Source organism: Bos taurus, chromosome 6, assembly GCF_002263795.3.
Source record: "Bos taurus isolate L1 Dominette 01449 registration number 42190680 breed Hereford chromosome 6, ARS-UCD2.0, whole genome shotgun sequence".
In the NCBI taxonomy this organism is placed as follows: domain Eukaryota; kingdom Metazoa; phylum Chordata; class Mammalia; order Artiodactyla; family Bovidae; genus Bos; species Bos taurus.
The window spans coordinates 70,186,531-70,211,806 of record NC_037333.1 but is presented as its reverse complement, the minus strand read 5'-3'; the positions used below and the strand labels follow the sequence as shown (position 1 = coordinate 70,211,806).

The window sequence follows — 25,276 nt, the reverse complement described above, 5'->3', positions numbered from 1 at the left end:
AATAATTTGATAGTGCTATAATAGCACTAAGTATTCCAAATTAAGCCAAAGGAAAATCAGTAAAAGATTCATGGATGAACTCTGGCATTCAGCCATGAGCCCCATCTGCAAGTCACACGTTACACAGTATTTGCACGTGATTTGGTTTTCCTTAACCCTTGGAGGTACGCACTGGGATTTCCCCAAAGAGCTCCCAACACTGCAGCCTTATCTACCAGCGCCAGTGGATTAATTGGGAATGGCAAGCAGGGCTCCTGGGAAAAAATGGTTCAGAACAAAACTGCCTGGGGCAATTTATTTCTCATCTCAGAAAGGCTAATTTTCAAGTTATACAGAGGCTCAGCTATCCACAGTCTAAACTGTTCTCTCATCTGAAATCAAGGATCATAGAAAGGCAATTAATATGGGATTGTGTTCTGTAGGGTTAGTCAAAAATCCGTATGCAAGCTATTGTTTTTATTAGGTTATATGATATGAAAATTAGGACTTCTTTCTCGGAGACATTGGTTCCATTCTCCTAGTCCATGGCAGACTTCACTTAGCAAGGTATCATCCATCACAGGTCTGCAGGAACACCATCATAATGCTTTGCATTATGGTAATTGCCATGGTTACTTATTTAGCATAGGATTCTCTAAACAGGCATAAAATTGCCAATTCAGAGCATGAGGAGGAAGAAGATGAGGAGGAGGAGGAAAAGACAGTATTTTCTTCCTTCCAATGTAATATATATGTGTGTACTGAAGAAAAACTACTATGATAGCAAATTAGCAAGATGGCCAAGATTATGCAAACAGAAATTATTGAAAACTCAGTCAATGGGAATCTTAAAAGCAAAACTCTAGGGAAACTGGACATTTCAAAGTCCTTGCTATTAATGTGAGTGAATTCAAAGGGAAAAAAACCCTTCAAATATAACTAGTCAAAATTTATTAAGATATGCCTAACACAGTATCTGACATACAGTAGACATTCAATATGCATTTGTCAAATGAATGATAACCTAAACATGTCCAAATGCTTCATATTGAAGATAACCATTTTATTAATAGCAACTGAAACAAATAGAAAACCATTAGCAATCTGATCTCAGGTAAGCAGTCTCAAAGGAGGAAATCAGACCCATATACAAAGATATCCATTTCTCAAATGGACAGGCCTTTTCATGGGGAAGGGAAGGGCTTCCTGGTTAATATCTAAGATCACGTTTCTTAATATGGAAGGGGAAAATGGCAACTTTTCACAGTATTTTAAATAATCTGGCCTGAATAGTTTCCATAATAGCTTTATAAAAATTAAGGTAGCTATTCACTGAACTGTTAATTTTTAAAAATATTTTCCCCGCTAAAGTCATTCAGAGAAACAGTATAGAGTAATAACAAGTCTGAAGTTTTCGATTTTCTCAAAATAAATTTACACAATGACATTTGTTTGTTACTCATAATGAATGTACACGTCTGCATATGGTGCTATGCAATGGGGAAATACGCATCTCAACGCACTCCAGACAGTTCCACCTCTGACAGACACACCAGCTGAGCCATCCTCAGGATGATTAATAGACTCTCTCAGAATTTGAAAAAGAATGCATATATATGTACTACTGAATCACTTTGCCGTATAGCAGAAATTAACACAACATGGTAAATCAACTAGACGTCAATAAAATACATTTCTTAAAAAATAACACTTTAAAGAAAAGCCTTCAAACCTCCCACACAGCATGATACATTGAGGAAAACGGAGCAGACAATCCACTCACCTGGCTGTTTTCCTTTATCCACATAGAGTCCACGGAACTAGACACGTCTTTAATCAAGCATGTCACTGCAAATTCCTCTCCTTCCCTGAGAAGATAGCTGGTTTTGGACACAGACACAACTGGCACAGCTTTGATGGCTAGAATAAAATGAAAAGTGGCCCTCAAACAACTGGTTGCACTGTAACTTAACTTCTTAACTTACCATTTTTCCTCAGCCATGCCCAGCTCACTCTGTGGTCTTTTAAGCAAAATATAAAGTAGGGCACTAACCAATCTGTATTACTTGTGTACCTGAAGACATCAGGAATTCAACTATGCGTCCCCCAAGTAAATGAATTAATATAGAGTGAAAAAGAGAGAATGTCTACTTTGAGATGATGATAATCCTGAACAAAGCTAGGCAGAAACCCTAGCATAGTGAAGCTGCCTTTATCTTTACTTCACGTGATGGTTTCATAAGGATGTGACCAACAACTAATTACATCCTTTTAACCAAACAGGCAACTTTCCCATGTACTGTAAAATTAATATCTTGATTATTTCTTAATAACAGGTTTTAAACAATCAAACTTTCCTTAACTCCAAAGAGAATCCTTTTCAAAAGCCTTAACGATAACTACTCAATAGCTAAATGCCCACTGGTATTGAGTTAGATATTCTCTGAAATACAAAATTCTAGGTATCCACCAGCTACCAAAATATTCTACCTCATGTCGAATTCATAACAAGGTCCATTGTTAGCTGGTACTTCTCAGATTGTGAACAGCCTAAGAAGGCATTAAAATTAAATATTTAAGGAGGAAGTCAATTCACAGATCAATAGTAAATCAAGGAGTGAATAATCTGTATGCTAATCTTTTCAAACAGTGTAAGGCTTCCCAATAAGTTTTCCTTGAAAAGAACACTGTGCATTTATGAAACTTTGGGATGTCCTGATATCAGTAGGTTTAATGACTGTCCCCAGGACCATCTAATTGCTCATCCCTGGTAGACCCACCCAGCTGGAGGCGGGTCTTGGGCCAGTCATGGGCCAGTCATGTAGTATGAGGACTGTGAAATAAAGAATTTACAAGCAGCTGGCATTATTTTGAGGCTGGGAGAACCGATCAGAGCAGCTGCCTGAGTGACCAACATACTAAGATGGACCAGCGAGAAGTCTTAAATCAATGGATGCTCCGACACCCAGCAGAAAGCAAACAAGGGCCGGTACCTGCCCGCACTTTCAGAGTGAATTTCTTCGACAGCATGGACTTGCCCCTCTGATTCGCTGAGCAGTGCAGACAGAGCCGATGGTACTCGCGCTTCACATTTCTGATTGTGATACCTGCCTTGGGGTCGGCCACAAATGTCAAATCCTTGGGGAGAGGTTTCCCCTCACACCCCGTAAGAGAGTAATTGGTCACCTCGGGGTCTGTCAGGGGACAGCGAACCAGCGTGTCGTTTTCTTCTTTCCCGTACAAGGGAAGGTCAATCAGGAAAAGCTTCTCGGGGTCTATGGCATAACCGACAATCAGTATTTCAAACGGCACATATATAAAATGACAATGAAAACATTTTATAAAGATCTAAGACGTTGCCTTTCGGGGACTTCCCTTGTAACCCTGTGGTCAAATGCTTCCACTGCAGGGGGCACAGGTTTGATCCCAGGTTAGGGAATTAAGGTTCTGCATGCTGTGTGGCTTGGCCAAAAAATTAAAGAAAAATAAAATGCTCTCTCACAGCAAAAATCCCCAGTAGCCCAAATGGCTGCCGACTTTATTCTTTGCAAATGAAAGTAGAATTTATCTGAACTATACTAATAAGGAAAAGGTGGCACTTAAACCATATGTCAGGCACTAAGATTGGCCCATTACACATTCACCTTTCTCATTTAATCCTCAAAACACCCATCATGGATGCATGCTGATGTATGGCAAAACCAATACAATATTGTAAAGTAAAAAAGAATAGAAAATAAATAAATAAATAAATTGCAATGATCTAAAAAAAAAGAAAAACACCTATCATGTGATGGGCACTATCATTATCACCATTTTATAGATAAACCGAAGTCTCAAAACTAGCAACTCTCCTTAAGTGATGTGGCCCAGAAATGGCTAGAAAGAACTCAAACTCGGGTCTGACTGATACCACAATCTGAGCTCTTAAAACTCTGGGAATATTTTACTATAATATTTATAAATATAAATATTATAAATTTTTAATTTTTATTTTAAATTTTATTTTTAAATTATGAATATTTAAACATATAAATGTTTTATAATATTTATGAATATAAATATTTGTAATATTTATTATAATATTTGCTTTTTTTCTAAAATGTATAACACTGCAAAGAAAATAGGCCACGAATAGGCAGGCTGATGACATCTAGTAGTGTGGGGAAAAGTGTTCTCCACTAACCCAAGTGACCTTCTTTCCAGAGTTCACAGTCTCCAGGATCCTCCAGCTTCTGAAAAGAGTCTAGAAAACTATCAGGGGGCCACACAGTATGAATAACACGTGGTCCGTGCTCTATTCATATTCCTTGAAAGATATGTATAAATAGAATTTCTGGAAATCAAATAAATTGATATGCACAAGGGAAGCTTATGAGGTTCAGAAATGCTGTGGCAAATACATGATTGTCCAAACCAGGACACCTGGACGTGAAAGAGGTACAATTAGCAATTATGCTGGGATGCCTGGCATGGACTGGGAAAGCCTTAGGCCAACTGGGACCTCTATACACACCTCATTCTGTACACACAATATGCTGCCACCTCTATACTGTGTAACGATCATACAGACACATGGTTGAGCCAACGGATTACACTTAAAAAGTTTTTTCATCTTTTGGCCACACTGTGCAGCATGCGGGATCTTAGTTCTCCAACCTGGGATCGAACCCGTGCCCCCTACAGTAGAAGTGTGGAATATTAACCACTGGACCACCAGGGAAGTCCCTAAAATGTTTTTTAAAATGTCCTTTCCACATGCAAATTGAGTGCGCCACAAAAATCAATGAAATAATTGAAATCCACTTATCATATAATTTTGACCAATTTTCAAAGAGTTTTCTTAAACGAATTATGCACCTCCCAGCCTAACTAATTTATTCTGCAAATAAATTACCTCATAATGGCTGAAATATAGTTCGAGGCTATCATTGGTTATTTTCCCACTTATTCTTTCTCAATCACTTGAGCTATAGCTCCCACAACAATGCCCCGATTTCCTTCACTGCCATAAGACAAACTATACAGGCATCTAAACATCTTAAACCGGTAATAATTAAACACAGTTCCAAGTTATTGAGGATGACTTCCCCTATCAAGAAAACCTGAGCGCTCTGTGAGACTGATTTGGCTAATGCAGCAGTTTCCCTATTTATTCAGACGTCTACCCATCCTATTAATAAGCAGAATGACACTTCATTACCACCTGGAAATTACAGAGTACCTTCTTGAATGTCAAAGAACAGAACACGGGTGGCTCAACAATTATGGAAACATACCCAGAGGCTAGCTGTGGCTTGTGAACATGTATTTCTTTTCAGCTATCCACCCAGGAAAAGATAAAGTAAGGAGAGGCAGTTTCAGTTTCATGGCAACCTTCTCACAGCAAACAGGAGAGTCAATTTTACTAACCCTCCATAGAGCTAGAATGTGCATTAATTCTGTCTCCCTGAAAACAATTATATAAGGAGGACAGAGCAGGTGATCTTATCCAAGTGTTGCTGTGAGGAACTGTAACTCCAGAGGTTGCTCAGATCCACAATCTAGGACAAATTTATTGGATCTTCTTCCACCATACCATAGATGAGGTTGCAATGACAACCTCAGTCCAGGTACAAATCCAGGACGAGAACTGAAACTATTTCTCCTCCTATAACTTTGGTATGTCTCTTAAGCTTTAAGTATTCTAGTTTTTACACCAAGAAAAAGACCCCTCCCCTATCCCTTCCCCTGGCCCCACCAGGAAACCTTCTTCTGACAAGCTTATTAAAAGCACAAACACAGATGAATCACTGCATTCATCACAGGAAATGAGGTACAGAAATCCAACCATCACATTTTCCTTTTATTTCTCAGAGGTCACAATTTTTTAAATGAATAAACTGACTACTATTAAGAACCCAGGAAGGACAGAGGGTGCTTAACCAACTGAATTGTTTCTGGAATTTACTGTCTAAATGTGGATCAATTCATTTGAAGCTTTGGTCTGTTTGGGGCCTTTAGAGGCCTTTAGTTCCCTGAAGTGTTTTTACTAAGTGGGAATATCTGGGATCTCAAGGCATTAAAATGCTGTCTTCCCAAAGGGCCTAATTTATTCTCAGGGTTTACTGACACCACCAGGACAAATGGGCTAAACCATATTGTAACCTCATTAGGAAAAGCATCACAGCCTTACAAGACCTTCAGCTGGAGTCATACCCGAAGCCACTATGCATCAGAAGATGTGGGAAAACTAACTAAGAAAACTGTGTTTTATGCTTTCTAGACCCAGCCAGTAATATTTTATCCATGACTCAGCTATCTGTATGTCATCCTTAATTAAGGACAGGATATAAAGTTCTCTAAGCATAGCATCAAAGAAAGCTGAGCATTTACCTCTAACAAACACATAAATGGAACTGCTCAAGCCGCCTTTATTGGTGCACGTGTAATTGCCTGTATTTGTGGCCTCTGCTTTCTCGGTGATCCATTCCGGGTTTGTTTTCTCACTCAGTTGACCCAGGATCTCAAAAGTCCACTTGACAAATCCTGGATCGGTGCATAACAGCCTAATCTCGTCGCCAACGCTGACAATTAACTCTGATTTTGCTGGGTGGATAGATGGTAGAGACAGTTCCCCTGGACTCACAGATGGCTGAGAAGAGCCTGCCAAGAAAAACGAAAATCGTGTTGAACATGATCTTTTTCTTGGGCGAAATAAAGCATTTTTTCCAATATTGATTTCCATCTTCTGTGTACTCGACAATAAAAATAGGACAAAGCTGCCCAGCTATTTATGGTGAGAGTTCTGTTTAAAGTTTCTAAAGTTCATCTAGAAAATTAAGTTATTTTCAGCAACTCTCAATTAATCCTGAGGGTCACCCTCGGTATGCAAGCCAAGACTTGCTGGATGCCATGGCATTCTCTGGGTTAAACATACAACGGGGTCAAGTTTCCATTCTGAATATGGGCCACTGCAATGACACTGACATGCTGACACCCAGTCTAGAAGCAACAAAAACAAAACCTCCCACGATTAAACAACACAACAAAAAAACTACAGGCCCATCGCTCTTTAGGCAAAATATCCATGATCGTGATAGCCTGGCTTTTCTTACAGCTTTGTGAATTCAGTTATTTCTATGCAATTGTCTTTATTCGGTGATGGTCATTTAAAAAAAAAAAAAAGATCTTTGTGTTTCAAATGATAAGGCAGAAAATGAAAATCTTATTTTAATGATCAGATCATGAGATTTCATAGCAGACGTTGGGTTGCAGCCTGATCAACCTAATGCCTACGGAGATTTGCTACATAGCAAACTAAAGATACAAAAACTAAAAGAAGTGCCTAAATAGCTCAGTTGGGAGAGTGTCAGACTAAAGATACAAAACTAGAGACTCTGAATATGAAACTGGAACCTTAGAAAAGCACAGCAGCCAATCCATTCATTCATTTGTGCATACAAGTATATACATGCATCCGTTGCATGAAGGTAAGTATCTGTTCATTACTTATGAGCTGCAAAAGCACTGTGTTAGATGCTGGGAGAAAATCCATGTAGACGGGACACACAGTCCTTACAGTCCAGAGCTTAAAGTACACAGTGTTCAATGTCAGAATAATGCAACATAGGTACAAGACTTAGCTTCAGGCGACATAGAAAGAAGTGGGCTGGATTTCCACGATATCAGAAGAGGAGAAAGAGCATACACACAGATACCACAGACAGACACCAGAGACACTCGTGCACAGTGAGATACCTGAGGTCAACTAGACTCAAGATCAGTGAAAAGTTCTGGCCCTCAGGTCAGCAGAAGCCACAGAACTCACAGTTAAGGATTTAAGACAAAAGAGGACGATGTGAGGCTGCCAGAGAAAGAGCACACTGGTGGTGATGGTACCATGAAGAACACAAAAGGCTGACTCACGTACGATCCGGGTGAGGGGAGCGAGGGCGCCAGGATAACAGAGCTCCCTGGGGGGTTTTCAGTCACTTCTGCAGGATCATGGGGGGAATGGTTCGTGTGCTTGGATTTGTGCCCCCCTCCACACATACAAGGTCAGAGACAAGAACTGACGTGGGTTCTCAAGGAGGAGCAAAAGCCGTCCAGGCCAGTGGAGGAAGCGGCGGGTGGGAGGCAGGGGCAGCCAGAGAAAGCCACAGCAGGAGTCTCTGCACACGTTCAGGGCAGAGATGGAGATAAGGTGAGAAAGGGGCAGAGATGGGAGAAGCAGGACACCTGCTCCCAGGTGCTGCATCTGGCCAGCAGGTGGACTTACCACGAATTCAGATGGTGAGAAAGGGACAGGCGGGAGAAGCAGGACACCTGCTCCCAGGTACTACACCTGGCCAGCAGGTGGACTTACCACCAATTCAGATGGTGAGAAAGGGACAGGCGGGAGAAGCAGGACACCTGCTCCCAGGTGCTACACCTGGCCAGCAGGTGGACTTCTCACCTGATTATGTGAAATTCAGATGGTGGGGAAAGAGCAGTACCTGTGAAGTTATAAGACAGGATCAAATAATCTGAGGAAACGGTTTTGTAGAAAAAAGAGGGACACAATGAGTACTGGTCGCAGAGTTCTTCCAGCTAAGAGTGGGTAGGAAAGAGTCAAGACAGATTTTTTTTTAATGGGACCATCAGAAAGGAAGGGGAGAGGCTAAAAAAGACAAGGGAGGCAACACATCAAAAGGTTTCCAAGAGAAGGTGGGTGGGTCCCAGGGCAGATGCTCAGCAGGATCAAAGGGAATGAACATAGGTCCCCAGATCTGGTTAGGAAGACACCACAGGAAATCCAATTTCAGTTGAGTGGGAATTTCTGCTGGCTTCAAGGTTAAGCCTGCAAGTGTAGACCTCTTCCTGGAGAATTATGGCAGGAGAAAGCACAGAAATAGATCTATAGTTAAAACTTTAGTAGTAGTTAAAAGGTTACAAGTTTATATAAAAAATAGGAGGCATGCTGACATCTGAAGATAGCAGGAACAGAATCCATGGAGAGGGACGGCCCAGAAGTACTCTACAGAAGGGCTGAAGTTGCCCCCTGAAGGTGTGTATAAATCACCAGTCTCAAGTTTAGTTATCCAGACAAATATTTCATCTGGGTGCCTTCCAACCATGCCATCAATTATAGCCCCATGATGTCACGCAAAGTACACCCCAGATCAGAAGATGCTGGGCAGCCTTGAGTCACAGAAAATTCAACAATAAGGTGAATTAGTCATCACATGTTACCGAGCATCAACAGAAAGAGAAGTGCTATGGGCCAGACTGTGTGCCCCCAGACTGAAGCTCTAAATGATGGAACCAGACTATGGAAATGAAGTGGTTGGGGTGATTTTTAGTCATACAGACTGTTAAATAATGAAAATGGGCACAGTGGTAAGTGAAGATGCTGGTTTTTCAAGTATTTATCTCCTTTCAAAACGAAGTACTTTCAATTTAATCCAAAAATTCTTAAGAATTTATATTTCAAATGTATTTCAATCTGGGCTTCCATGGTGGCTCAGTGGTAAAGAACACAGCTGCCAACGCAGGAGGTGTGAGTTCAGTCCTTGGGTTGGGAAGATGTCCTAGAGAAGGAAATGACCACCAGGTTCCTCTGTCCATGGGATTTCCCAGGCAAGAATACTGGGTGTGCTGCAGTATTTCTTTCTTCAGGTAGTTATGGTGAAAGCAGTAAGGCATCCTAGATAAGAACTTGACTCTTTTTTTTTTTTTTTTTTTTTAGGTTTCTAATTTTTTTTTTAATTGAAGTATAGTTGATTTACAATTATGTGTTAATTTCTACTATAAACAAAGTGATTTGGTTACACATATATTGGAAAAGGTCAGTTTTCATTCCAATCCCAAAGAAAGACAATGCCAAAGAATGCTCAAACTACCGCACAATTGCACTCATCTCACACGCTAGTAAAGTAATGCTCAAAATTCTCCAAGCCAGGCTTCAGCAATATGTGAACCATGAACTCCCTGATGTTCAAGCTGGTTTTAGAAAAGGCAGAGGAACCAGAGATCAAATTGCCAACATCTGCTGGATCATAGAAAAAGCAAGAGAGTTCCAGAAAAACATTTATTTCTGCTTTATTGACTATGCCAAAGCCTTTGACTGTGTGGATCACAATACACTGTGGAAAATTCTGAAAGAGATGGGAATACCAGACCACCTGATCTGCCTCTTGAGAAATTTGTATGCAGGTCAGGAAGCAACAGTTAGATCTGGACATGGAACAACAGACTGGTTCCAAATAGGAAAAGGAGTTCGTCAAGGCTGTATATTGTCACCCTGTTTATTTAACTTATATGCAGAGCACATCATGAGAAACGCTGGACTGGAAGAAACACAAGCTGGAATCAAGATTGCCGGGAGAAATATCAATAACCTCAGATATGCAGATGACACCACCCTTATGGCAGAAAGTGAAGAGGAACTAAAAAGCCTCTTGATGAAAGTGAAAGAGGAGAGTGAAAAAGTTGGCGTAAAGCTCAACATTCAGAAAACGAAGATCATGGCATCCGGTCCCACCACTTCATGGGAAATAGATGGGGAAATAGTGGAAACAGTGTCAGACTTTATTTTTCTGGGCTCCAAAATCACTGCAGATGGTGACTGCAGCCATGAAATTAAAAGACGCTTACTCCTTGGAAGGAAACTTATGACCAACCTAGATAGCGTATTCAAAAGCAGAGACATTACTTTGCCAACAAAGGTCTGTCTAGTCAAGGCTATGGTTTTTCCTGTGGTCATGTATGGATGTGAGAGTTGGACTGTGAAGAAAGCTGAGTGCCGAAGAATTGATGCTTTTGAACTGTGGTGTTGAAGAAGACTCTTGAGAGTCCCTTGGACTGCAAGGAGATTCAACCAGTCCATTCTGAAGGAGATCAGCCCTGGGATTTCTTTGGAAGGAATGATGGTAAAGCTGAAACTCCAGTACTTTGGCCACGTCATGAGAAGAGTTGACTCATTGGAAAAGACTCTGATGCTGGGAGGGATTGGGGGCAGGAGGAGAAGGGGACAACAGAGATGAGATGGCTGGATGGCATCACTGACTCGATGGACGTGAGTTTGGGTGAACGCCGGGAGTTGGTGATGGACAGGGAGGCCTGGCGTGCTGCGATTCATGGGGTTGCAAAGAGTCAGACACGACTGAGCAACTGATGTGATCTGATATATATTCTTTTTCTTACACTTTTCCATTATGGTTTATCACAGAATACTGAATATAGTTCCTTGTGCTATACAATAGGAGCTTGTTGTTTATCCATCCGACTTACTTCCCTCAGTACAGTCACATCTAGAGATAAGACTGTCCAGATTTGCATCTGCCAGGATGCAAGTGTGTGATCCTTAAGAAAGATACCAAGCATCTCTACCTTGGTTTCCTCATCTGCAAAGTGGGGACAGTAACAGCACCTAATTCATAAGGCTGTTATGGAAAGCACTCAGAATTGTCCTCAGGCATGCAGAAAACACATAATACATACAAGACACGATTACTCTAAAAACAGTCTCATCTTCCCTCCAATCAGTCCTGACATTTCCTATGGAAGTAACTGGACACATCATTTCCCAGATTTCTGCCTGACTTCTCCCTCCTTGGCAATAAATCATACCAGTCATTCCCCAGAGCCTGTCATACATCCCTGTATGCCTCTCCACTCCTGCTGCCCTGATCCCAGAAGTCATTTACTATGTCCAGAATGAACAGCCATTCCTGAAAGATACCCATGCCTCCAGCCTCCACTCACCCCACCCTCAAATCATCCTGCCTCATAACCCTGATATCCATCAGCCTAAAACACTTTTTCAACACCCCCAACCCCAGCCTCAAAAACCCTAACAGAGGCAAGCAGCAGCTAACACTGACATCATGCACAGCTTACAAAGCACTCTCATGGTGTTAATTTCTAGCTGTTTCCTCTGGACCCAACCTGCCTCTCCAATCCTTTTAGCCTAAGGATCCCGCGAACGCTCTTCATTCCATGCTACGCCCACCTCTCTGCCCATGCACCCAGGACATAACTACTCCATCAATTTGCCTCCTTATCAGGAAGAAAGCCCAATCTTCATGGATGTTGTTTGCTCTCTAACTATTCCAGGTCACAACCACCTGTTCCAAAATCCTCAGCTCCATCACCCATTTGGCTTCTGGTGTACAAGAGTGGTCTATATCTAGATCTTACCTCTGCCTACTCTGGGGTATTAGGGCCCTCAGAACAGGATCATAAATCGTACTCCCTCCCCACCTGAGCACAGTTACATAAAAATTCCCTTCAATCACTGACCATATAAAAGATTGGTGGAAAGACAGGTTCCAAAATACCTAGCCCCAGTAACAGATGTCAACAGTCTATTGACCTATTCTCCAAAGGAGGACAATGTCTATTCTGCTGCTCTACTAAGAAAAAGTAATGGCTTGATTCATCCATTAAAATTACTATAGATACCACCGAAAGAAAAGCTTCCAAATTTGAGATCACTAGCTTACACTTTCAGAGAAGGCAATGGCAACCCACTCCAGTACTCTTGCCTGGAAAATCCCATGGACGGAGGAGCCTGGTGGGCTGCAGTCCATGGGGTTGCGAACAGACACAACTGAGCGACTTCACTTTCACTTTTCACTTTCATGCACTGGAGAAGGAAATGGCAACCCACTCCAGTGTTCTTGCCTGGAGAATCCCAGGGACGGGGGAGCCTGGTGGGCTGCCGTCTATGGGGTCGCACAGAGCCGGACACGACTGAAGCGACTTAGCAGCAGCAGCAGCTTACACTTTACTTTTAGAGTTTAAAAAAATAAATTTTTAAAATAGTCACCACCAGAGGCATTCAGGGTTTTCTTTTCAAAATAAAGTTTAAGTTCAACCCTCAAACTTGAGCATATACTAGAGCGTGGCTGTGGATATTATTCTCTTTTCTCCAAACTATCTTGAGTGCTGTTATAATGTTCTCTCTCTCACACACACACAAAGATTAGAGGTTCATGTTAAATATATATATATATGTACATGCATATATATATATATACACATACCCACACATATACACATACAAACATGCAGACATATATATATACACACACACACACACCCCTTTATATTTAAAAGTCAGTATCAGTAAATTAGTCCAACTGAGCTTTGAAACTGCTCTGGAATCATACATTTTGAAATGTATCTGTATATAGCAAGTTCTCAACAAACATTTGCTGAATGAGGTTTTATCTATGTCAGGACCCTTTGCATTTGAAATGTACTTCCCTAATGATGTTTGACTAATAAAAACACTGACTTATTTTCTGTTTCCTGAATATGTTAATTAATAAGTCCCCCAAATATGACAGATGGCAAAACCCACCATTCTGAGGAGCAACTAGTCTAGTGAATGATGGCTGGGGGCTAGGAACTCCAGCATCTATTCAGAAAATATTCATTCCAGGTATCCTGCTAAGTGCTGGACCTAGGAGACAGTCCCTGCTCTCAAAAAGCATAAATAAGAGAGGAAAAGGGCACTTGAGCAGTCAACAATGCAAGATTTTAACAGCAGTTCAAAACAAATACCAACATACCCTCTATAACCTTTGACCAGTATAAAATTCAACCACATCCAAAAGAATTGAAAGCAGGAATGCAGATACCTGCACACCAACATTCATAGCTGCAGTGTTTACAATAGCCAAAAGGTGGAAATAACCCAATTGTCCATCAACAGATGAACGGGCAAACACAATGTGGTGTATACACAAAACAGGAGTATTATTCAGCCATAAAGAGGAATGAAATTCTGACATGCTGCAACATGAACTTTGAAAACATTATGCTAAGTGAAATGAGCCAGAAACAAAAGGTTAAATATTGTATGATTCCTCATATATGAGGTACTAATAATAGGCAAATTCATAGAGACAGAAAATAGAAGAGAGGTTGCCAAGGGCTAAAGAGAAGAAGGATTGGAGAGTTATTCTTTTAATGGCTACAGAGTTTCTGTTTAGGATGATTTTCTTTAGGACATGGTGACGGTGGCACATCATTATAAACACACTTTAACAGCACTGAATTAGACACTCTCATGCAGAGTTGACTCATTGGAAAAGACTCTGATGCTGGGAAGGATTGGGAGCAGGAGAAGGGGACAACAGAGGATGAAATGGCTGGATGGCATCACTGACTCGATGGACATGAGTTTGAGTAAGCTCCGGGAGTTGGTGATGGACAGGGAAGCCTAGAGTGCTCTAGTCGATGGGATCCCAAAGGGTCAGACATGACTGAGTGACTGAACTGAACTGAGACACTCCTAAATGGTACTTTTTATATTATGTATATTTTGCCACAATTTTTTAAAAACTTAAAATCAGTAATTCTTAGATTTAAAATCAATAAATCAATAACAATTAAAATTGATCTAATTTAAAATCAAGGCCCAGGTGAAGCCTCAAACTTTCTCAGGCTTCTTGGCTCTTTCTTATCTGACCACTCGGACCTTCAGTAGCAGCCTCTGTGAGCCCCCCAAATTTATCTTAAATCCACATCACTAAAAATTAATCACAGTTAATATTTTTATTCATTCCACACAGTTGTGCTTAAGGGCATGAACACCACCTTTTCTTCCTAGCTTTCTACTACCTTATAAAGTAGGCATTCATAGCAGAAGCTCTTTAACTCTCTGGGCTGAATAACCCAGAGTTTTAAATCACACTGACTACTGCCCAAGAGACTTGAATGTTCAAGGCTACCAGATTCTTCTTCCATCCATTTTTCCTTCCCTCCTCATACTATCTGAGTCCTTTGGTTTTATTTTCAAACCTGTTTATAGAATTGGGACTTGACAGTATATTATATATAAATTGTGTGTGTGCTAAGTCATTCAGTAGTATCTGACTCTGTGTGACCCTATGGACTGTAACCCGCCAGGTCCCTCTGTCTAATACTAGAGTGGGTAGCCATGCCCTCCTCCAGGGAATTTTCCCAACCCAGGGATTGAACCCACGTCTCTTATAACTAAGCACATGTTATGAAAGTTGATGAAATATGGGTATGTGTTGGGGGGAAAGCTGTCGATTCTCTGATAACTAAGCAACACTCTACAAGGGTGGCTCAACTGAAAAAAAAAAAAAAACCCACAAGTACTTCAAGTTAAATGTGGGTGAAACACAAGAAGAGTGAGAGAGGGCCTCCAATTTGCAAACATGGGGGGATTCTGCATTCCAAGCTAAAATTAAAAATTGCAGACTTTGTTTTGTGGGTGTGGAGGACAGCAGCTCAGAACGGTCTGAGAATGCCCATCAGTCAACCCAAACTCAGGAAAGGTTCTGCTTCTCCATCAAAAAGAACAAAGCTATCAATCTTTCTTTTCTTAAGCAAAATAAGCCCATTCAAGGTAGACCTGTTATTTTCTGTAATCTTTAGATTAAAAGACTCATCAAGAGTCCACACTGGGCTTCTACAGAAGGCTCTTAATGACCTGCGTAAGTAGGGGTGACTTGCTTGAGCACAGGAGGCTCCCCAAGCATCTACAGTAGTGGTTGGACCATGTCAACTGTTTATTCAAACAAGTCTCACTTGTCCTCCTTCACAAATAACTAAAATATCCTTCACAAATATCTAAAGCTGCAAAAACCAGATTGACAGCTTAAGTTCAAAGTAAGGAAGTCATTACAAAACCTTCTCCTCTTTGGACACAAGTATAAGGACCCAGGTAAAATAATGGCATTGAAGAAGATCCACGTAGAGAGGCTATTTTCTAGTTTGGGGGAAGTAAAGCTGTGACAAAGGCAAAGTGCAAAGCTCTACTGCAGTTCAGCTACTCTTTGGTTCACATACTATTCAACCACAATTCGTAATAAAAGAGCTAATGATTTGTATATCCTACTGTTTCTGACATACTTTTATATTCCCACAGGAGTAAACTGGATAAAAATCAAGATGGAAGGATTGTAGTAATTGCCCACAACACCCATGAGGCTTTAAAAACAAGTGGATCATACTGGAAATAGAATAGAGCTGGGGGAGGGAGGTATGAGCTCAGTGAAAACCATACAAGTCATAAAAAAATGCTCTTGCCCAGTGGCAGGGAGAGTGTGAATCCACTCTGGATCCCCACGCAAACTGAAGGAAGCCCTGCCATGGAGGACCCCAGCACGGTCCCCATCCCACAATGGTGAAGCCATGCCACCAGAACCATTAAGAAGTCACTGTTATCAACATGGATCTATTGCATGATTATTACCATGGTAGTGAACTAGATGGAACTCAGTTTTGTAAAGGAGACAAATCCAATGCAAATGAAGCAAAAATACTGAAAGATGACAAACAGGTCCCAAGACTCAAAGGAGGCAGCTGTCATTCTGCCTAAAAGGAACATGAAAAGCTCCACGGGGAGGCACTGTGAAAGCTGAGCCAGGAAGACTTTGCGCCTTTGTATGTGTCTGTTTGTATGTGTGTTTGAGGAAAAGTTCATCCTATGAGGACCCCACCCCACCCACTAAACAGTGAGCTCTCAGAATCCAAAGCAAGGTTTGCACCCATCTCTCGCCTCAAAGCCTCACGGGGTACCAGGAATACAGAAAGTGCTCAGTAAGTGCACAGTGAAGGAATGACTACATGCAGGAAGTGCAGAGCTGCAGGACTGGGGAAGATAATTTAGGACGTCACCTTACAGAGCAATGCTTTTCTCATCTAGAAGACTGCGTAACAGTCTTCTTGAAGGTCAATTTCACTCAGTGACAAGTAACTGCCAACGTTTGTTTTATATTACAATACATACTGTAAAACAGAAAAAAAATCAAATGCATCTTTTCAGGGGTGGGGGAAACATGAGCTTTCAAAGAAACTGAACTACATCCCAACTACACACTTCCAAACACATCACCCAAATCCTGAGGATCTCCAACCTTGAAGAGCACCTCCACAGGTCAATCTGAGAACAGTCCTAAATGGATCATGTGAATTCCAATTTACAATTGTTCTGTTTCTGATGGATTTGGGGGGATAGGAGAAAAGTTCAGTTATCTTTAATTTTGTAACATAGAGATTTAAAGGACTCAACCGAGTAGAACTCACTGCCTAAATCTACTTGGTTTTGGACTTGAGATGAATAAAAAGTAACTGACACAACTTTCTTACCATCCTTTTAAGTCTCTCACTGTAATATTCCCATGTTTGGGGACTGAAAAAACATTTCCTTGGTACAGTGGAAATTTGTACTTAGCTTTTGAAAATAAAAGAAATTTTCTCACTGCATGCTAGGTCTTGGTACTACTTTAGGTCCAGGATATTTAGGGATTACACAAAATCTGTTCCCATGTTTGAGACAGTTTACAGTTTCAAGTAATAGCAATAGACCATTGTAAAATGATCAGCTGTTTGAAAGTCAGTTTAAAAATCACAAAATAACAAAGGTTTCCTGCAGCACAGCTTTTTTTTTTTTTTTTTAAGTAACTCAAGTGTCTTTCAATGTTGGTCTAAAGATTATGAATTAATTGAAAGAAAGAAACCAAAGGACAGAGAAAGAAAAGCTGGAGTGTTAGTCATTAATCGCACAGAGAAAGGGCTCAGAAACAAAGCCAGCGCCTGAAACGTGTGTTCACAGATGCAACGGTAATTGAGCGTCTACTATTTCGCCTGGGTGGGGCCAAGGACCAGGAATACAGAGCAGGGGATGGCAGCCCAGTGGGGAAGCTGGACTCACACAGATAATGACAGTACAATGAAGCAAACATAGGCAAAAAGGGCGATGGGGGGGACGGTAAGAAGAGGGGTCAGAAAGGATTCCTAGAGCTCGGATTAAAGAATGTGTGTGACCTGGCCAGGCTGCATGCAGACAGAGAAGAAGGTCTACCAGGTCAGGGACCACAAGAGCTAATGTCACAGAACCAGTAAAGTGCATGCTTAGAAGTCACGTGTTACTCAGAATCCCTGCAGCATCAGGGTGTGTAAAGCCAGAGACCCAGTAGGGTCTCTGTCATGTTAAGGAAGTGAGCCTGCCCTGATGGGGAGCTACTGGTGCATGTTTTGGGGGGACCCCTCTGGGAGCAGGGGAGGACAGTACTGACAACACAGGACTAGAGACAAGAACAGCCAGGAGACTGGATCCAGACAGGAGCTAATGAGAGCATAAGCCAGGTGTGGGGATGGACAGGAGAGCTTACTGGGTGAACATGGGGCCTTGCGATGGGCTGGATCTGAGCAGTGAGGAAGTAAGAGGAAGGAGAGAAGACACCCCAGTTTGGGGCTTACACCTATGAGAAGAGAGGGTGCCAAAAGACTAGAAGGGGATAAAACTGATTTAGAGATATGTGGACCAGCAGGTGGTCGCTAAAAGGTCCCGCAAACCGAGAGGGGGTGGTGGGGGAGATCAGGGCCACAGACATACTCGTCAGCACCCAGTGGGTGGTCAGAGGGTGGTATGAGGGGTGTCCATGAAATCATCCACGAAGGTAGTGGAGACTACAAAGAACAGAGGGGCCAAGAAAAAAGTGACAAAGCCCAAGGTGGCTGACTTGATTGGTAAGAAAGAAGCAGGAAACTCCAAGCTAGATGGTGAGGAGAGACTCCTAGAAGGATGCTAGATTCTCATGGCAGCAGGTGAGGGGAGCAGAAATGGTCAGAGAACCAGTCTCAAAGTCTTCAGCACAGAATTTATCACCGACAGTAGGGAGGAGGGATGAGTCATAGAACTTACACCACTCATTCGCACCCCTGACTGCACACCAGCACCCCAACCTCCCAGCCCTACATCACGCCAATTCCAGCAGAATCTCTGATGGTACTGCAGTCATAGGATATGGGAGAAGAGGAGCCCTGACTACATGGCAAGGGAAGGAGGGGCAGGCAGGGAGGGATGAGTCGGGGAGATGAGGGGGGAGGACTCCTGAAGTCAGTGAGTAGAGGAGGCCCATGTGAAAAGGTGGGAGGATGAATATCCGCAGGAGCAGGCAGCCAGGGTGAACAGCAAAGGAAGAGGGAACGGGAAGAAGAGATAAAGAGGAGAGATAGCAGAGAAGGTCCGTAGGCAGACCTGATGGAAGCACCAAGGGAGCCACTGCCTGACCTCAAGGGCTGATGAATGTGGCCACGAGGTGCATGAGGCAGAGTAAAACCACTATTACTTTTAAGCCCCTCTTTCTTTGGACCTGTTCTTTTCAGAAAAATATCGATGCACAAAGGAGCCATGAGACCACCGTGGGTCCCACATTCTGATGGACATCTGAGCAAGAGTGATTCATTCATGCTAGGAAGGGATGTCCTGCTGCGAAAGGGGGTGCCCTTCTCCAGGAGGCAGGACTGAGCGACACTATCCCCACCACTCCCTTCACTGGCTCACCCTTCTGCAGGCTTTCAGCCTGGGTGGATTCACCTGTGGTTTGGGCTCTTCCTGCCTCTGCTCCCGAGAGTGGTTTCCTCCTGGGGCCAGAGTCAGCCCCTCTATTTTCTGCCTTAACCACATGGACTAACCCAGAACTAATAAATCACCTGTGCTGCTCACATCTTTCCTGCAGTACTGGCATTTTCTGCTTTTCTGGCTGTTATTATGATCCTGGGCCAAATCATGCAAGCCTGGTGCTCTGCTATAAAGCATGTCCCCACTCAGATCCACCAACAGTCCCCAACTGGGAGCCTCCCTGTGCTTGAACCCCCAACTCCTTCGTTCCATCAGTTCTCCACTCACAATTGTGCCATCTGGTGGCAAGAGAAGACATCCTTGGGCTGTTTTTGATGTTTGAAAAGCACAGCCAAGATCAAGGAGATGTTAGATGTTCTGCACACCTGTAAGGAAATATACTAAGAGGACTCAGCATCAAGGATTCGAGCTTCCAATAAATGCCTTTTAAAGATACAACACCTGTCAAAGCTTTTCTCCGGTTGGAGGCGACAAGCAAAGTTATTAATTGGCTGGTGTCTGCTAAGATATTTAATATCTGCACGTTTTAGATGAAATGTGTAATTGCATATTTTTCCTCTGAAGCAGTTAGTGAAGGATGTGAAGAAAAAATGTAATGTGGGGACATAGAGAAACTCTAGATTCTAAATCTTGAGCAAGTCCACAGGCCTGTTTCCTCTTCTGAAAAACTAAAAAGAGGGCATCGAAAGCCATCCAAAGCTCTAGGATCTGTACCTAATCAAATACTTAGGCCTTAAAAGAGTCATGATAAAAAAAAAGTAAAAAAAAATTCAGTAGCTAGACATAAAAAGTACTCAACTATTTGTGGCAATAATGAACAGCAGTGATTCTCTTATTATATAAGTAATATAATTAATTGCCTGCTTTGTTTGAACACAGAATTAGAATAAGGGCCTAAATATGGAATTCAGTCCCTAGCTCTTACATCTTACAAAGTGAACAGTAAGCATGTGTCATTCATTGGACAACGAAAGGAGGGTCCTTCTCATCTTATTATCCTGCAAAATCTCTTCTAGATACACACACATCCTCCACAGCAAAGGCTTTCACAAGGCTACTTAATATATTTCCTACTCACTTATCCTAAGAAAAATACAACCTGATGTTTGAGGAAGCAGAACTTCCCCTTTTGATCTTAGACAAAGATCTGCAAGGCCATTATGAAGTGTGTCTTTGGGGAGTCAGATAAGGTCTGGACTTGACAAGCATGATGTATCAGGATCCACCCGTGCAGCAGAAAAGAGGAACTTCCTCATTTCCAGTGGATTTGCCCCAATAGCCTAGTGCAGCTCCTGTTGTAAATATGTAGATTTCCGTGTTTTGAGTTCTGGAAAGCACTTCCAGAAAGAAACACCAGATAAGAAACAGAAGGACTCAAATCAATAAGCATCAGAATAAGACCCTTACCATCTGTGAAGTCTGGGGTTGGGGGTGGAGGTGGGGGAGCTCTTGATTTCTTTCAATGTTAACTTCCTTGACTTAAAGAACAAATACTAAATATCTTATCAGACACAATCAATAACTTTGCTCATCACCTCCAACCTGAGAAAACCTTTGACAGATGTCACTTCTTTTAATGGCAAAGTAAAAAGGAACAGGGCAAGAAGGGCATGGAAGGTCGGCCATGCTAGTCAAAGGCTGGCTTCACCCCAGACCTACCAAGGGCCAAGGAAAACTGACATGCACGCATCTCACTTCTCAACAGAGCCCCCTGGCTGCACGCTTCACAGAGGGCAGAATAGCCAGACCCTTGAAGGGACCTGTAGATGGACCTGTCAGACAGAAACTGACTTCGTGTCAGCACTGTCCTGGACACGTGTGGTTGGGAGTGAGTGTGGGTGTAGAGTTCTAATCTAATCACCACGCCTGTCTGCCAGCCAGGAAGCTGACAATTCCTCAAAATGCCAATTCCCAGGCTCAAATGGGGAAATGAGCCGGAGTTAAAAGCAAATGAATGCTTACACAAAATAAAAATGTGACACTTAGAAGTTCTAGTTTTAATTCTACAATGACATCAAACTGTTACCAATAAACAAAGGACTGTAATATATAATGTAAATATATGCCAATAGGGGTATTTAGAACATTTTCTGCTGGCAAAATATATGGAACATAAAATCTATCACTTTAACCATTTTTAATTAAACAATGGAATGGCAGTAAATATATTTACAATGTCATGTGACCACCACCACTACCCATTTCCAGAGCTTCTCCATCATTCCAAAGTCAAAGTCTGCACCCATTCAGGAATAACTCTCCATTATACCATCACTCCCACACCGCAGCCCCTGGTGACCACCGTTTTACTTGCTGTCTCAAAAATCTGACTGCCCTAGGGATCACACAAAAGTGGCAGCCCCATACAATACTTGTCCTTCTGTGTCTCACTTAACTCAGCATAAAGTCTCCAAGGCTCACCTACGTTGTTAGTGTGTGTCAGAATTTCTTTTTTAAGGCTGAATAGTATTTCACTGTGCGTATTACATTACATTTTAGTTTCTCCATTTATCCTGACGTTTGGGTTGTTTTCCTGAGGCGCTTTTTAAACTCTGTCTTCAAATGTGATCTATATTTTTGAAAGAGCTCTCTCTGCTTTTCTAGCTTGGAAAAATGCTTGGAATATGTGGCTTAAATAGATGTTTAAGCTAACTGTCACCATAATGGGTAAATCAATGTATTTAATTAGTGATTATACTCTGAATTCTGTTTTTAATAGACCTGTCAGACAAGGGAAATTGCACCTTCCCCTCTATCCCAAACACTAGGAGGACAGAACTTTTTCCTTTTGTTTCCACTTTCAAAATGTCGTTTTATAGCTGGTTTAAAACAGAGGAAATAAAAACAAAATTATTGATTTAAAAAAAAAGGAATTTTATCTGAAGCACTTGCCAGAGAAAAGGTAACCAGCATTGGTTGTGTCCAGTTCTTTGCAACCCCATGGACTATAGAGTCCACGGAGTTCTCCAGGCCAGAATACTGGAGTGGACAGCTGTTCCCTTCTCCAGGGGATCTTCCCAACCCAGGGATCGAACCCAGGTCTCCCGCACTTCTGGCAGATTCTTTACTAGCTGAGCCACAAGGGAAGCCCCAACTCTCTTGAAAACAGAAGTCAAAAGGAAGGGGTCAAATAGTTTATCTGCAGCCCTGAACAAGGTAGAACGAAACCCCATTCTCCCCCTTTTTCACAAAGTAGAAACATATGAGGAACCCCTTTTTATTTGCCTGTACTAGATGCCATGGCAGAGAAGGCAATGGCACTCCACTCCAGTACTTTTGCCTAGAAAATCCCATGGACGGAGAAGCCTGGTAGGCTGCAGTCCATGAGGTCGCTAGAGTCGGGACACGACTGAGCAACTTCACTTTCACTTTTCACTTTCATGCACTGGAGAAGGAAATGGCAACCCACTCCAGTGTTTTTGCCTGGAGGATCCCAGGGACGGGGAAGCCTGGTGGGCTGCTGTCTATGGGGTCGCACAGAGTCGGACACGACTGAAGTGACTTAGCAGCAGCAGCAGCAGGTGCCATGGCACCCCACTCCAGTACTCTTGCCTGGAAAATCCCATGGACGGAGGAGCCTGGAAGGCTGCAGTCCATAGGGTCGTTGAGGGTTGGACACGACTGAGCGACTTCACTTTCACTTTTTACTTTCATGCATTGGAGAAGGAAATGGCAACCCACTCCAGTGTCCTTGCCTGGAGAATCCCAGGGACGGGGGAGCCTGGTGGGCTGCCGTCTATGGGGTCGCAAAGTCGGACACGACTGAAGTGACTTAGCAGCAGCAGGTGCCATAGAAGAGGGTCTACTGGTTAGATGCTGGAGAGAGCCCATTTTCAGAAAGGCAGTTGCATGGGTTTTAGGATCTAAATTAAAGGACTGGGACTAAGGCTGAGGGCAAGAGTGAGCTGAGGCTCCCTGCTTGGGCCCAGGCCCCAGCCTGGGAGCGGGGCTGGGGGGGGTGGGGGGGGAGGTGGAGGGGTAGAACCACATGGATTGGGGCCAGAAAAGGAACTCAACCTGGGTGGCCTCCATATTCTCATAAGTCCAAGGCTGAGGCTCAGATGGGTTTTCAGGGAGGCATATTAGCAACTTAACTCTCAAAAGAGTCAAAAAAACTAATATGTATATACATGGACAAAGCAAATGAGGCAAAATGTTAATCCGTGAATCTAGTTTAAGAGTATCCTGAAGTTCTTTGCATTCATCTTGCAACTTCTGTAACTTTATTCAACAGTATTTTAAAGTCTAGAAGCCAACTCAGAGACTGGGGATGACTCTGCTTTTCTAAGCTTGGATGAGCAGGGGAGGCCACAGGAATAAAATGGAAAAGGTATGGGTTTTAGAGATTCCAAGTTGAGTGATGTGAAACTTGGGAAGTTACCTAACCTCTCCAAGTTTCAGAGTTCCAACATCTATAAATCAGTAGTGAGCTACATCAGGATTTAGACATTATCTCTAAATCCTATACCTACCTTATGGTCAATAAATGGTTGCAAATGAGAAACAGTGTTTATGATGTTTGTTCCAAAACTTACTGTGTTTATTCCATTTCACTTTACCTATCAGGAGTTTACACTGGGTATGAGAGTATGCTGAGCCCCAAATGTAAAATAAACACAACAATCCATTAATTGACAAATACAGAGAGCAGATTATCAGCTTCCTATATTAAAAGTAAGAGTCTCAACAAGCCACTCTAGATCTTGAAACCACCATCTTTAAAGAGGATTTAAGTTACTTCCCCGGCTGTCCAGTGGTTGAGACTCTCTGCTTCCACTGCAGGGTGCAACAGTTCAATCCCTGGTCGGGGAACTAAGATCCCCTGTGCAGTTCAGTTCAGTCGCTCAGTCGTGTCCAACTATTTGTGACCCCATGAATCACAGCACGCCAGGCCTCCCTGTCCATCACCAACTCCCGGAGTTCACCCAGACTCACATCCATCGAGTCAGTGATGCCATCCAGCCATCTCATCCTCTGTCATCCCCTTCTCCTCCTGCTCCCAATCCCTCCCAGCATCAGGGTCTTTTCCAATGAGTCAACTCTTCTCATGAGGTGGCCAAAGTACTGGAGTTTCAGCTTTAGCATCATTCCCTCCAAAGAAATCCCAGGGCCGATCTCCTGCAGAATGGACTGGTTGGGATCTCTTTGCAGTCGAAGGGACTCTCAAGAGTCTTCTCCAACACCACAGTTCAAAAGCACCAATTCTTCGGCGCTCAGCCTTCTTCACAGTCCAACTCTCACATCCATACATGACCACAGGAAAAACCATAGCCTTGACTAGATGGACCTTTGTTGGCAAAGTAATGTCTCTGCTTTTGAATATGCTGTCTAGGTTGGTCATAACGTTCCTTCCAAGGAGTAAGCGTCTTTTAATTTCATGGCTGCAGTCACCATCTGCAGTGATTTTGGAGCCCCCAAAAATAAAGTCTGACACTGCTTCCCCTGTGAAGCATCCCCCCAAAACAAATGAGTCCTCACTCTTAATATGTGTATTTTAAATAAATTATACCCATTGATGCTATTGCCAACCCTTCCACTAATTGTTAGCAAGGCTTACTTAGTTTCTGATTTGAGGCAAAATGCTCCCACTTTGAAGCTATCACCTCTGGGAGGTAACTCGCATATTGTCACCTTCTACAATAGGAATGAAAAATCCTAGCTTATCTAGGCCAAGACTAATTGACCAAAATGAGGCAAAGGAGTGCGTGTCAATTCTATCAAACAGATCTGAAAGTGGCCGCGGAGAAAGATGGTGCCCCAATATCAACTTCTGTGAGCAGAGTGAGCAGGTCTTCCTGGAAGCCCTGAGGGGACAGAGGACGACAGTCATTTCCCTGAAACCCCCCCAGGTGCCACCTTTACCACTTGGGCTACTGGCCTGTGTATTATGAATATCTCCATGATCAGAGGATTTCCCCCCTTTCC

At 42.5% G+C, this 25,276-nt stretch overlaps 1 protein-coding gene across 2 annotated transcripts in view; it reads right to left on the bottom strand.

Moving 5' to 3' along the window:
- The window catches only part of KIT (KIT proto-oncogene, receptor tyrosine kinase), an 87,358-nt gene that overhangs the window by 42,243 nt on the left and 19,839 nt on the right, over positions 1-25,276 (bottom strand). For both annotated transcript variants that reach the window (NM_001166484.1, XM_005207937.5), the window contains exons 2-4: positions 6,355-6,624; positions 2,973-3,254; positions 1,763-1,899 (exon numbers count right to left, since the gene is read on the bottom strand). In NM_001166484.1, coding sequence (NP_001159956.1) covers positions 1,763-1,899; positions 2,973-3,254; positions 6,355-6,624 — 689 coding nt within the window. The remainder of the gene's footprint in view (positions 1-1,762; positions 1,900-2,972; positions 3,255-6,354; positions 6,625-25,276) is intronic.